Source organism: Oculina patagonica, chromosome 12 (genome assembly GCF_052425735.1).
Source record: "Oculina patagonica isolate OP01 chromosome 12, crgOcupat, whole genome shotgun sequence".
NCBI lineage: Eukaryota > Metazoa > Cnidaria > Anthozoa > Scleractinia > Oculinidae > Oculina > Oculina patagonica.
In genome coordinates, this window is record NC_135769.1 from 28,739,596 (window position 1) to 28,753,752 (window position 14,157).

The window sequence follows — 14,157 nt, forward strand, 5'->3', positions numbered from 1 at the left end:
TGCTATGGTTACTCCGATTTCGATGAAACTTATCTCATTCGAAACTTTCATCTTTCTTTAGTACAGCTGTACTAATCGATTTTCAGTCGGATTGTTTACGGTGGCGTACAAGTTGCTCAAAGTTGAAAGGTATCTCGCTCAAAAATCCGATCGAGCCACCTTAAGAGAGCAAATTGCAAGCGAAGCTAGCGGAATGGCAACCCACCCTTGTATGTTCTTAGCGGAGCTCCCAGCGGCCCGAAGGGAAGCAGAGCAGAGCCCCATACACATAGAAAATTAACAGAACCATGCTTTTGGTTTTTCATGATCATCATGGCTAGCGGCATGGTTCGCGGGCGCGTACGATGTACGTACGTCGTGCAAGATGGCGGCCATAGTTTGATGGTAGAAAGAGTGAAGCAAGACGGCCGTATAAGGGCGGCTTTTAAAATTAAAAGGGGTTTGACAAGAAAAACAAGAAGCTAAGAAACAAAATGTTGACAGAACCCGTGTAGCCAATCAGAATACACGTTTTGCCAATAGACAGCCGCTATGTTTGTTAAATGATTAGCATAACATAGCGGCTGTCTATTGGCAAAACGCGTATTCCGAGGCTAATGGCTGATAGTGTACGATAGCTCAGCCAATCAGATTGCAGCATTTGGATTAGTATACTAGTTCTACTTATAACACTTAGACTAACGTCTGGTACTAGCATTTCTTGACAACAGACAACTGAGACTTGACCAAGCAGTTTTATTCTTCGTTGCGTGTTCACAGTTCATCCAAACGCTTTTCATCATTATGAATTAGAAGATACAAACATACATTCACGGTTTCACCTCTAAGGTCAGGGTTTGGAAGCGTAAGGCCCGGTTCAGACGCCGATCTTTTCATGAGCCGAACCTAATTCCTTGAATTAAGTACACGAAAAGATCGGCGTCTGAATCAAATTAGAACGGCTATTTCAATTTGGAACGGCTCACCCGTCAGTTCTTCCCGCCTGGCATGGCCGAGAATTTCGCCTGCGGAACGCCTTTTGAACGGCTTTGATTCAGACGCCGTACTTTTCATGTGCCGATCCTAATTCATAAATTATTATAATGTATTTTGCCAGCAGTTTACCTCACTTATTGGAACTGTATTTGGAACGGCCTCGGAACGGCCAAAAAGTACGGCGTCTGAATCAAGAGGCGTACTTTTGTCAAATTGGATCGGTCCAAATTCGAATTGAGTACGGCTCATGAAAAGTACGGCGTCTGAACCGGGCCTAAGTTTCATGTAAGTGTATATAGTAAGTTTATTTTAATAATTTTATGTTTTAATATTGTAATGTATATAGTTATTATATTTTAATATTTTTAATTTTTAATATTGTAATGCGCTTTTGCTCATTTACATATTAAAAAGCGCAATATAAATTCATAAATTATTTATTTTCACGTTGTTTCATTGTTTTATATACTGAAACTAAACATAGTTAGTAGAGGGGACTGGTTATGAAAGCCGGCAAACTTCAAAGAGATAACTCTGTTATGGTTTTTTCCGCGGTGACGTGTCATTGAACTAAATAAACAAATAAACATTAAACACAGCTTTAAAACTGGCATCTCCTTTAAACTAGCCTCCCACGCAGTCGGGGCGATCGATTGCTCCTAACAAACGACTGCGTACATAACCATTAACTGTACGCATTACTTTCGGCCTGGGGCGTAGCTACTTCCCTTCTATACATGTTTCTATACAGGCCCGTCAGTTTAGTCGAGGTCTAGGCATACAGTTTTTTTTTTTCAGCTTACTTATATGTTTAAAATGTACAATTAGAAAACAGTTCAGGCTAAGGCAGTTTGTAAAAAATGTACCTTAGCATTATATTATATATCTCAGTTACCCTTTCGGGATGAAATCAAGGCTCATTTAGCAAGTGAAAACTCGGGCGCCTTCAAAACGAGCCAGCTAACAGGCAAGGGAAGGGGAAAATCTGATGGGGAAACAAGTCGCTGAATTGCTTGGGAAAGTCACTAAGTGTTTTTAATTATAAGTTTGACTACTAAACAGTTCATAAACTGAAAACCACGTCTAAGCCATGAACAAGAGCAAGCATGGATTTGGCGATGACTTTCAAAGTAGGAGGTGCAGAATTATTGTGAAAATTTGCCAGACTGGTCCTTAAGTTTTCTCTCTCGTCACACTTTAGATGCCATGACAGACACACCAAGTATGGAAGGAGATTCTCAGATAGCGCTAACTTCTGGTTCTCCTTAATCGAAAGCATGTGCACCACGGAAAAGATCCCAAGTTTCTGTGTTAATGTGGAACCTGGCCATTGGTCTTGTCTGTCTCTCATTACACACTCGCAGTTTTTGTCTCCAGACACTAAAGTTTCAGTTTCCATACTTTCAGATGCATCATACATCACAAATGAATCTAAACACTGGTTGGTTTGGGTAGTAAAGTTGTCCTCGACCTTTTTTCGTTTTAAACTTGTCTGATGAGGATGTACTTCTTCTCTATTGTCATAGGATAATTCAGTGTCACTACATGTACTTTGTGAGTCCTTCATATCAGCACTGCCAGCCTCATCCACCACAGTTACGTCAGTTTGTGATCGTTTCCTTTCAAGAAAACAAGCTTCTTCACTTTGTGGAGCATTTCCTTTTAAGCCATTTACTTGGTCACAGTAATACTCTTTCCCTGCAGCAAATGCAAGATGAACCAGTGGCACCATTGTCATCCAAACAAAAGAGTATTCATCTTCCCATTTTGAGATCTCACTGGGAAAATGTCTGTTCAGGAACATGTCAATAATTTCATCTATAGCAACACAAGTGTCTCTGTCCAGCGTGACCAGAGGAGCTGAATGCATTCTAGCCAGGAACAGACAACAGTAGTACCTGGTAAAGAGACATTAACACCATAAATCAATGATGAAACATTATTTCCTGAATCACACCAGTGACAAGATTATTTAGCTCTCTGCACGCATTGCAGACCTACGATTTTAGATCATCAAGCTCTCTGCACGAATGCAAGCCTATGGTGTAAGATAAAAGCTACAATCCTGGCCAATAGTCTTGGCACACTTCACCTTTTAGCCAGAATTGTAGTTGACTGCAAGCATATGACAAGTTTAAATGTAATACCTCCCAGTCCCACCACAGTTGAAAGTTAAAGTTCTAACACCTCTCACCTTAGTGGTGTGTTGCTGTCCTTATCAGTTAGAAGCCTCTTTGTGATATTCATCATTTTTTCCAGTGCTCCACAGTCTACCAATGGTTGGGCAGATTTGACATTGAAAGTGCAGTAAAACAGAGTGTTTGAAGCCACTTGGCTTGAAAACAGTGAATATCCTGCAGGCTCTGATTGGCATCTGTCTATCATAAAGATTAACTTGTCAATCAGTGGTGACATTTTGGACACTTCTTCCTGGATGTTGGGATCATACTCTACCAACCTAGATTTTAAAAAAACACAGAGGAAAGAATCGATTTAAAGTATGAAATATCATATGGAGAGCTTATGGTCATAGGTAAGAGCGGTGGGTATGGATTTTTACTGGAAGTGCACATTGGTCAAATATCTGTGATCCATAAAGAATTAACGCTAACATTCATTGATATACATCTTTTGGTCAAGTACCCAGCATGTCAACCAATAACATCAACCAATACTTAACCACAATACCACCAACAGTACACAAGGTCAAGTTCATCCTATTAACTGCATTTCCAAGCCTATCATGGTAATTGCTGGGGTAGGTACACATTGGCTTTATTTTCTGAGTTATTGCAAACTCTGAAGTTCGTTTTTCACTACCGTCAATCACAATTATGGCAACAGCCAACAAACCTTGAAAAACAGAAACAAAACGAATCAAAAACTACCAATCACAAATGATAGATGTGACCTTTTGACCTGACTGAAGTGAGCTTCTGTTCCCTGAGAGGTCCATTTTGGATGATTGACAGCAGCGAAAAACGTAAACGATCGGTTTGAGGTTTGAATTTCAGAGTTCCATGTTATTAAAAACTGCAAAATATAACTCACCCTCCACAGCATCCAATTGCCGTCTCATTCACACCAACAATCATGCTGGCTATGTCAATGTGGCCAGTATCCTCAAGTGGGCGTGGCTGAAGCAAGAGAGCGTCAACTGTCAAGGGAAATACATCCTTTGACATAAGAAACTTCCGATCCTGAGGTGTCTCACCAAAGTTCCACAAAAAGCTGAGACAACACAACTGAAGAACAAGTTGCCCTTGATTGAAATGGTGTTTGAGCTGATCTTCAATCATCGTAGCTTCTACTGAAAGTTCATTTCTGTTGGTCAAAATAACAGCCACAAAGGTTATTTTCGTAACATATTCAATGTATTCCCATATGTATTTGTTAATATTCATTTAGCATTAAGCTCAGACCAAAAAAGAGACCAGAACGTTTAGTCGCTAAGGATGAAATGTTGGTTGCATTGAACAGCGCAACTAGTGAGTTGCAATTTTGAGCCCTCCACATTCTATAACAATAATTTTCATGTAATAGGCACATACAGTCAACTCTCTCTTAATGGACACCTCTCTAAGACGGACACCTCTTTAAGATGGACACCTGGTGTTGGTACTGTCTGCCAATTCTCAGTCCTTTTACTGTAACTAAACTCGCTATAAGACGGACACCTCTCTAAAACGAACAGTTGGACCCGGTCCCCACCCAGACCCGGTCCCAACCTATTTTGCAATGTTTGTCTGGAACAGGGTCGCAAATTCAGCTTTTTTCTCTGGAACAGGTCCAGAGTCTCAGAAACTCAGCGGCACACCCCCATAGTAAATTTTAGGGAGTACCCCCCCCCCCTCGGGACTTATGGTCATTATTTCAAGCTTGAATAACAAGAACTCACACATTGAAATCATTCTCAGGATGGTCAACCGTGTACAGTTGTCGTGAAAATTTGAACACCTCCAAGAATGCGTCAAATCCTCCCTCTTGAACGAAATAGTGTCTTTGAGCAACGGATCTGAAACTTCTCCATGGGAAGAAAAATGAAGCAAGTCCCTCCACTGCATACACAAGCCGGTCATAGAATCTCCATAAGCTGCTTGTGCCGTCTTCTATTTCAGGAAGTTGTTTTTGAAAATTTTCGACAATTTCTTGAGCAGATTTCTTCAGCACATCTAGTAGTTCTCTCATTCCTGTTATGTCCGCTGCAGCAAGAAACTGCAGTTTAAAACAGTCACCCTCCCGGAAATACAATCTGCTGAGAGGCATGTCATCGTCTGTTACCGGCTGTCCTTGATAAAACAGTTGTTGATCACAAACTGGGGCTTGAATAGCGTCCTGAATAGCGTACTTTACATCTCTGATGCTTGTGGTATCAAAGTCAGAGACGGTAAGCTTTGTTCTGCCAGTTTCGCTGTTGTCTTCGCAGCTAGCGCTGTAGTCCACGTAAACGTCCATGATTCAATGAGGTGCGTGTTTAGCTGTGTTTTAAGAAGGAGAGCGCAAGACCTGTCCTCTTCTTCAATCGCCTTTAAGTCTTAAAACTAGTTCAGCTCAAGAAAAAAACTATTAGAAGAATGCTTTATAATTAAGCCATAGTGTAAAAGTTGGCAGAAAATGATTCTGCTAAATGACGCCATGTTGACATTTTGTAATGCACGTCCCACCAAGGACCCACTATGCTTTGCAAACTGCTCCCTCGAAAAAAGAAAATAATAATATAAATAATAATAACAAATAAAAATTTGAGATCGGTGTGGACGGCAAAAATGGCAAATTCCTAATGTACAAGTGATTTCTTTCAAGGTTTTTATTCTTTGGCACCGCACTATAATATTGTAAAAACGGAAGAGTTTAGTTAGCCTTTTTGGCGTGACTTTTTCCTGCTGTGTCACCAAATGTATCACGCAAGGCAGGGAGTGGATTTTATCGTCACGCAAACCTTAAACTGCGAGTGAAGATCACATTGGAGAGTGCTAGACTTAGCACATACCTAATTGCAGAAAATGACAAAAAATAACATGTTTTTTCTTTGAACGTTTATTTTTTTATGAAGGAAAAAAAAAATTCACACGAGTTTGCGCAGTGTTCCAAACAGCTAGGAATCCTGGGAAGTGTTTTGAACAAAGATGGCGGGTGGCTAGGTGTTCTCTTTGGTGTTGGTTCCTTGTTTTGGTATAGCGCCTCTTCGTGTATTTGTTTCCTCGAAAGCTGGTCAATTAAGAACGCGATACATAACACATTGGTTAATGTAACGAAACGACTTTTGTTGATCAACCTACAAGAGAGGAGAGGTTTTGCCGTCGTGAAAACTCGTATAGGATTTAGCTGGAAAAACCAGATTCAGTTGACGTCTTACATTTTCAGCACTCAATTCTTCATGGAGTTCAACGTAGAATTGAAATGCTTGGATACGAAAGAAGTTCAGCATATGAAGATATTTTTAGATGACTGGGATAGCAAATGCGTTAAAGAATTAAAAGAGATTTTGGAAGACGAAATCCAGGTCCCTGCTTGTGACCAAAAACTGTATTACCAAGGGCGACCATTGCAGAATGACAATCTTTTTCCCCTTAAAAAGTTATACCTGCGTAAAGGCGACACTATTCTAGTGGAATGCATCGCACAAGGTGATCTTGCAGAGATTAAAGTTCTTATGAAAGACATAAAAGATTTTTCGAACGTAATAACTTCGGTAGACCAAAGTGACCTGTTGACGGTTAACCGTACAAGGAAAGATGATTCAAGTTCCTATGTGAATTATGATTACATAGCTCGTGCATTGGACCAGTTGTCTTTTGAGTACTTTATTCCGTGGAAGAATGCCAAGTCACTGGTACATAGGCATTATTTTGTACAAGAAGGCGGCTTTAATGCATTTATGGAAGTGCTGAAGTTTGCCAGTAAACGTTATAAAACAGAACAGAAACTAGCCTCAAGGTATGTTTTCAACATTTTGCTAATTTGTAATAGTAAGTACAATTCAGGGAGTAATCAGGCGAGCAAATTTCAAAATTGGCCAAGCGTGGGGCACAAGGCTGATTTGAAATACGAGCACAATTACCCTCTGAATTGTATGACACAAGGTCCAATTACATATTAATTAAATCAACAACGAAATTTGAGGTTAAGAACTCTGAGAACTTCTTTTGTGTGATGTGAAAATAATAATAATTATAAATAATTAACTTATATTGCGCAATTATCGATTTAAAAATTTTCAATTGCACATTACAATAAAATTAAAAAAAATAAAAGTAAAAAAAGCTAAAAATTTAAAATTTGAATTCACAAGCTAAAAAAAAGTTTAAGATATGTTCGATTGGTTTTACAAACAGTAGGAGAACAGCAATAAAGGAACCATCTAAGTGCATATGATTGACAGGCAAATGGCGTAGGTGTCCAATTACTGTATAATTACAGGTATGCAAATTGAAGTTGTTCAAATTGAATAACAGTAATTGGACACCCGTGTGATTGTGCACTTATTACACAACAAATAGGCATTCACAATGCCAATCAAAATCAAGAATTTTGTTATAGATATGATAAATCATGAAAAAATATGGTTCTTTTAAGGGTTTTTATAAATTTCACTAAAAATAATTCTCAGTTCCATCTTTTTTGTTAAGATGTGCAAATGTAATTCCACTGTCACTTTATATTTATTAATATGTAAAAAGGTTAAGCCTGCTGTCCAGCCAAGTGGCTCATCAGGTTGGAGCTTATCTCGGTTTCTGTAGCATTCAGCAGCTAGGAGTATTTCTACTCCCCCTGGATGGGATGCTAGTCCATCACAGGGTTACCCCCCAGCAGCAAAATCGCCGGTGCCCATTTATACACCTGGTTGCTTGCCTAAGAACACAATGCAGTGCCCCCGCCAGGTTTCGAACCCGGGCCTCTCGAGCTAGAGTCTGGCACACTAACCATTAGGCCACTGTGCCTCCCACTTTGTATTTATGTACATGTACCATACATTTTTTTAAAGGAAATTGTTTGGCAAATCTAAAGAACAAGATTCTGAGGTATTGGCTGGACAGCTCAGGGACTTGAACAATGAGCAGATGATCTTGCAGATGCACTGCTTGAGCCTGTTGTGGAATTTCTCTGAGACATGGCATGATCGTAGGCTGGTGATGAAGAAAGGAGGTCTGCCGTTTGTCATCAAGGCTTTGCTATCTGATCCTTACGAGTACTTGGCTAGATCTGATGAGTACTGGGAAGTTGCAAGCATTAATGAAACAGCTGTTGGCTGCCTTGTTCAGTAAGAATTTTTTTCTTATAAATTAATGAAATTATTTAATAATTCTAGTGTCTAGTAGGGTAAGCATTTCAGTGGAATTCAGTGGAAAATATATTTGTTACAATGTTTCACTTATGTTAACAAACCCGCATGCAAATTTTGGAGTTGTTTTGGCAATATTCATTTCAAGGCAAAATCACGGCCACCCTTTTTGCACCGAGCCCTTCAATTGGTTTAAGAAATATGGAGTTTTGAGAAACTGAGGGTTTGAGAAAAATAGATTCCACTGTATTGGCTAAATGGAACAAACAAATTAAGCGGGGTTAAATAGTAAATTAATTTTGAGACTTTGGGCGATAGAGATCTGTGAGCTTGAGACTTTTTTAGCCTTGCAAAATAAATCAAGACTTTGAGGAAGCATCCCAGAAAATTTCAAGATGATGAGACCCCTGTAATGTGACTAAAATTTTGAAGACGAACATTTTTAAGGACCATTTGCTACTCCTAAACGACATTTAGAAAGCAAAAAAATAAAGGATGGCCCGTAGTACCTTTCAGTGATGCACATGTATGTATCCACACTTACAAAAGGAAGCACTATCCTAAAAGAAAATTTTAAGCACATCACAAATAATTTTGCTACCTTCCATTTTCTTAGTTGTTTAAATTTGTGGTTAGTAAAAATTGTTGTTTGATCAGTAGTGAAAAGACAAGGAACTAATTATAAAAAAATATATTTCTTCACAGATGGCAACCCTGTAGAAGACCAAACCTGCTGAAAACCTAATGCCAATTTTTTTTTTCACGTCACAGGTATGCTGAGTTTCCTGATTGTCAAGAAGTTATCGCAAGGAGTCCTGAAACTGTCAGTAAATTAATGTTCATGGTGGGCAGTCAATTTGCTGGTCCTTTGGAAAGTGGACAATTCATTGCAACTTACACAGAGTATTCTGCCCAGATTGCTGCAAATACATTGTTCTGCTGTGCGTGTGGATGGCAGACGCCGAAACTTCTGGTGGAGAGTGGTATGCATAACAGGATGATCAACCTCATACAGCTATCAACCAGGGACAACTTAGCTCTAAGGTATTACATACAGTACAAGACAATGCACTGTCTCTCAATATACTTAAATCAACCAGGCGAGTCATTAAGGTCTGGAGCAGGTGAGCATCAGGGTTTTGCACCCAAGTAAAGTATTAGCAAGGCCATACCCTCTTTGGTAAACTAAAGTCGGTTGAGATGTTGAAAACAGCTAGACAAAGAAGTGTTCACAGCCAACCAATTTGCCTGGTCCCTTTCCCTTTTTCTTTGTTCTAGTGTATGATGGTATGTTATGATAATGATTATAAAACAAAGGAAAACACCAAATTTTGCCAAGGGTAAAGTGCATTTGCACCAAGCTAGGGATCCTTGGTTAATTAAAAACATCAAGAGTGCCTGTCAAGACCTGTCCTACAATAGTTGACCAATCATTTTTGTGCATGTTGTGTGTTAAAGCTTAGTGGCCTATCAGGCTTGAAATTATCCCCCTTTTCATAGCATGAAGCGACTAGGAGTATAACCTTATTTTGCCATTTTGGATCAGACTGTAAGTGGCCGACCCAGTTTTTCTAGCGATACCTATCAACTTTGAAACCCTCATACTTAAAGGGATTAATGTCAATGACAAAACTACTATATCACATGCATTACACATAGACTGAACTGCAATATGATATAATTTTTTGGCGATCAGAATGAATATCACGTGGCAACGACGTCACACAGGGTTTTACTCTGAATCGAATTTTAGTCGGTAACCGCATTTTCTCTCGAGATCCTCCACGCTACGTATACCTTGGTGTTTGCCTTCATCTCAGTGGAGTTTTATCGAAATTACAAGAGGAATTTTGAAATATCTTGGAATTTCTTTTTAGATGGTATAATTTATGCGTAAAACAAAGTCAAGACTTCATATAAAGAAATTTGCTTCTTTTTTATGTTTAATGAGAGGATTTAGCCCCCATTCCTTTTAGAAATGTCCCATATACTACATCCAAACCTTTAGAAGAAAGTAGACATCGATTAAAATATAAAATTCTTAATCGGAGTAGAGCCAATTTAGCCCTATTTAAATTTTTACGGCACTTTGCAAAAATACGATATTTCAAAAACCCGCGATGAATTTTTCCAAAATTAGATGAAAAATAATCAGTACACCAACAATCCCTAAATTTCATGCTCATTAAAATATCTAAGTTTTAAACTAAACGAAAATTATAAACATTGAAGCGATGTCGAATTTTGAATAATTTTGTGCTCTGGGATTTCCTTTTGTTTCGAGTTAAGCACAACATCGAATTCCTGTGCGAAAACGACTACGCTTGGCTACCTTCCGAAAGCTTTCCGAAATCTTCCGAAATATGGAACAATGGAAAAGAAATTGTCACGCATTAGCTTTTCTTGTTGGGTCGGCGTCTTGGCTGAGATAAAAGTAAACCGGCTTTGAGTTCGGTGTTGTGTGACTGCTTTCTTCAGTTGGAAATGTATTCATTCATCCATTATTGTTTACTTGAACTCGATGAGAATATTACCATATCCGAATATTTCGGAAAGTTTTCGGAGGGGAGCCAAGGTGGTCATTACACGCGTGGTGCAAGGATGAGTTTTTTAAATCGAAACAATAGGAAATCCCAGAGAAATAACGACACGCAATACATATAACAAAATAGAATAGGATTTGAGATATTTGTCACCCTGAAAAATTTGAAAAATTCACGACGGTTTGAAATATCGCTTTTTGCGAAAGTAGGCGGAAGATTTTAAATAGAGCTAAACATTGAGCTCTACTTTGATTAAGATATTTTCATATTTTTCGAAATCGCGCATGTCTACTTTCTTCTAAAGGTTTGGATAGTATATGGGACCTTTTTTAAAAGGAATGGGGGCTAAATCCTCTCATTAAACATAAAAAAGAAGCAAATTTCTTTATATGAAGTCTTGACTTTATTTTACGCATAAATTATACCATCTAAAAAGAAATTCCAAGATATTTCAAAATTCCTCTTGTAGATTTCGATGAAACTCCACTGAGATGAAGGCAAACACCCAAGGATACGTAGCGTGGAGGATCTCGAGAGAAAATGCGGTTACCACCTAAAAATCGATTCAGAGCAAAACCCTGTGTGACGTCATTGCCAGGTGATATTCATTCTGATCGCCAAAAAATTTATATCATATTGAAGTTCAGTCTATCTGTAATGCATGTGATATAGTAGTTTTGTCATTGACATCAATCCCTTTAAGTATGAGGGTTTCAAAGTTGTTAGGTATCGCTAGAAAAAAACTGGGTCGAGCCACCTTAAGTGCTGAGATTTTTGTGGAGGACTCTAGCATGCGTAGCAGGCGTCTGTTTACGTTTTAAGCGCGTTTAAAAGAGTGCGCAATCGCAAGAAGGCCACCCCTCACGCCTTTCCCGGCATACATGCTCTCGAAACTAATACATGCTCTCGAAACTACGGCGCCTGCTACACAGGCTAGGAGGACCCCAGTGATATTGTCATCATTATTAAAGTAGTTAAATGTTGTGTCCTGTCTGCTTGATAGATGTTGTGACAAGATTGTTAGAATTAAAAATAAGGGACTATTATATAGTTATTAATGATTATCTTTTTTATTAATTATTACATTGTTTTTGTCATAGTTACTATTGTACTCTGTTCCTGGCAAGAATAAGATCATCTGCATTGGTTCATTTAGACCCTCACACAGCAAAAAGCATTGACGACCACATTGCTTCCTTCCTACAAATGTACAAGCCTGTTGACATTTCACGCTGGGAAGAAGAACACAATTATGTGTGGGTGACCATGATCCCATTTGTTAGCCTGGCATTTTCAGGGAGGAAAATAGAAGCAGAACTACAAAATTTTGGTTTACCTAAGTGCACAGGAGAATGCGGCAAGCCTAAAAATGCAGAGACTTTGCTGGTGGAACAGAAGCAAACAAATGGCCTGGCGACATTTCTTCCTGCAGACCAGAGTGTTGTCTTGGAAAAGAATGATAAAGAAGTGGAGAGCAAGTTTGATCATTCTGGGAAACATGCCAGCGCTGAGAATAAAATGAAAGACTCTGAAAATTCAAATTTACCAGATGCATCTGGCACAAATTTTGGTTCTCAATCTTGTGTTTCTGGCGAAGTTTTATGTCCATCGACAATGCTTGGTTCAACACAAACTCAACAGCTTGGTCTTTTTACAGTAAAACATATCCTGTACTCAAATGAAAATCGCCAGCTCATTGAAAGGGAACGTTTGCTGCCTTATCTGGATTGTTTATGCTGGCATATCAACCCAGATGAGGGTAGGCTCTTAAGAGCTGAGTTAACAAAATATTGGTCACCGAGTCCTGCTCATCTTAAAATTATTTGCAAGTCAATTTTAGCTTTTGTTTGTGGATTTGAGGCTGCTTTTAAAATGTAACTAGTCCCTAAAATTCCAAAAATAAGCCCTGGAGCCTGTTTCTCAAAGGTACTGAAAAGTTTCATACTCGGAAAGTGAAAACAAAATCTCAAACAATATGATTACAGAGCTGACTTTCATTCGCATATTTTTAATATGAACAGAGGTTCGAAACAAAGTTTCAGGCCTGCACACATTTCTGTTTTTAAGATACAGATAACTGAAAATCGCTTTACGGGCCCAAAAAGTTCCGAGGCTTTTGGGAAATGGGCCCCAGGGCTTTTTTTGTTGGTGGGCGTATTTTCAGGTGAGAGAAAGGGCTATTATTGAAAGGAAATTTACCTTTTACAAAATATAATAGTTTGGTTTTAATGATTTTGGCACAGATGAGCATACAATAGTCAAAGTAACTAATCATGGAAAAGAAGTCCAAAGTTGAACAAAAAAGCGTAGAAAAATCGAGCTTTTCTGTTATGACACATGGCTAAAATGTAATTGTGTAAGAATCAATAAAGTTACAATTTATTTATAATATTATCAAAAGGCAAACACAGCAAATGCAATTGTATGCAATAAAGTCTATTTGCAAAATATTGATGTGCTTTAATTTCTGCACTTTCTCAATCTACATTGAATGTGATTTACATAATTTGTAACTTGTACAAAAGTAAAAGATTTGCACTACACAGCCGTGTGAACAAAGTTACACTACATGACATGTAATTTCTGTCATCAAATCAACGCTTTACAAGCTAAGGAAAGAATATTCTAATACTGTAGGCCAGGTTTACTGTATTTCACACAATATATTGTACATTACTGTAAAGACTATAGACTAAAACATGAACCTAAATACTTTAATAAATATTATTGTATTATATAATGTGCAACTATAACTGTGGAATTTGACTGTTTTAGCAATTTTTATTAACAAGCAATATTTTAAGCTGTCATTTGTACATTTAGAAGACACTGTGGAAATTTTTAATTAAAAATGATTAATTTTACAATATTACATTTCTACCACTAATAATAATTATTATTTGAGTTGCATTGCAAAATAGTTGCATGTACATGTAAAATAATTTTAATGACAGCGTTGGGTGTAACAAATTATAATAACTATTAATTTTACTATAATAAAAAATTTCTAATAATTATATGGAAACAAAAAGTGTGTACAAAAAACTGCACCACATATTAAATTCTATTGATTAAAAACTTTTTGCAGTTCACTTGAACAATTAGACTAATGCAAACCCCATCCACCTTTACCTTTGCCACCATTTGATATACATTTACAAGTCATGTATGCATATTTTATACTGATGTATGGTGCAACACTGGCTGATTAAAGACCTTTCCCGCATTCCACTCCCATGGGATTGGGGTAGACATTTGACATGCCTTGTATTTTTGCTCACCCTAACCTTGACTCGGCCTCATTGTCCGTTGGAATGCGAGAAAGGTCTATAGAAGAACTCTTAATATGATTGGCTA

General features: G+C 38.1%; 2 protein-coding genes across 2 annotated transcripts; one reads left to right on the forward strand and one right to left on the reverse strand.

Moving 5' to 3' along the window:
• Positions 1-721: 721 nt before the first annotated feature.
• LOC144632810 (uncharacterized) lies at positions 722-5,619 on the reverse strand. The gene is made up of 4 exons (XM_078491550.1): positions 4,874-5,619; positions 4,027-4,299; positions 3,170-3,433; positions 722-2,873 (listed from the first exon to the last, which is right to left on the reverse strand). Exons 1-4 carry the CDS (start codon positions 5,428-5,430, stop codon positions 2,039-2,041), a joined length of 1,929 nt encoding a protein of 642 aa, XP_078347676.1. The 5' UTR covers positions 5,431-5,619; the 3' UTR covers positions 722-2,038.
• Positions 5,620-5,891: 272 nt separating this feature from the next.
• Positions 5,892-13,792, forward strand: LOC144632807 (uncharacterized). The gene is made up of 4 exons (XM_078491547.1): positions 5,892-6,912; positions 7,961-8,236; positions 9,029-9,301; positions 11,901-13,792. The coding sequence occupies exons 1-4, from the start codon at positions 6,023-6,025 to the stop codon at positions 12,676-12,678; spliced, it is 2,217 nt and encodes a 738-aa protein (XP_078347673.1). The 5' UTR covers positions 5,892-6,022; the 3' UTR covers positions 12,679-13,792.
• Positions 13,793-14,157: the final 365 nt, after the last annotated feature.

Coding starts and splice junctions, on each gene's coding strand:
- LOC144632810 (XM_078491550.1), bottom strand. CDS start 5,430: ATGGACGTTTACGTGGACTACAGCGCTAGCTGCGAAGACAACAGCGAA. Junction 4,300..4,873: donor CCTGAGAATGATTTCAATGT/GTGAGTTCTTGT, acceptor TTTGACCAACAG/AAATGAACTTTCAGTAGAAG. Junction 2,874..3,169: donor GACAGCAACACACCACTAAG/GTGAGAGGTGTT, acceptor TCTCTTTACCAG/GTACTACTGTTGTCTGTTCC.
- LOC144632807 (XM_078491547.1), top strand. CDS start 6,023: ATGAAGGAAAAAAAAAATTCACACGAGTTTGCGCAGTGTTCCAAACAG. Junction 8,237..9,028: donor GCTGTTGGCTGCCTTGTTCA/GTAAGAATTTTT, acceptor TTCACGTCACAG/GTATGCTGAGTTTCCTGATT. Junction 9,302..11,900: donor AGGGACAACTTAGCTCTAAG/GTATTACATACA, acceptor TTTTTGTCATAG/TTACTATTGTACTCTGTTCC.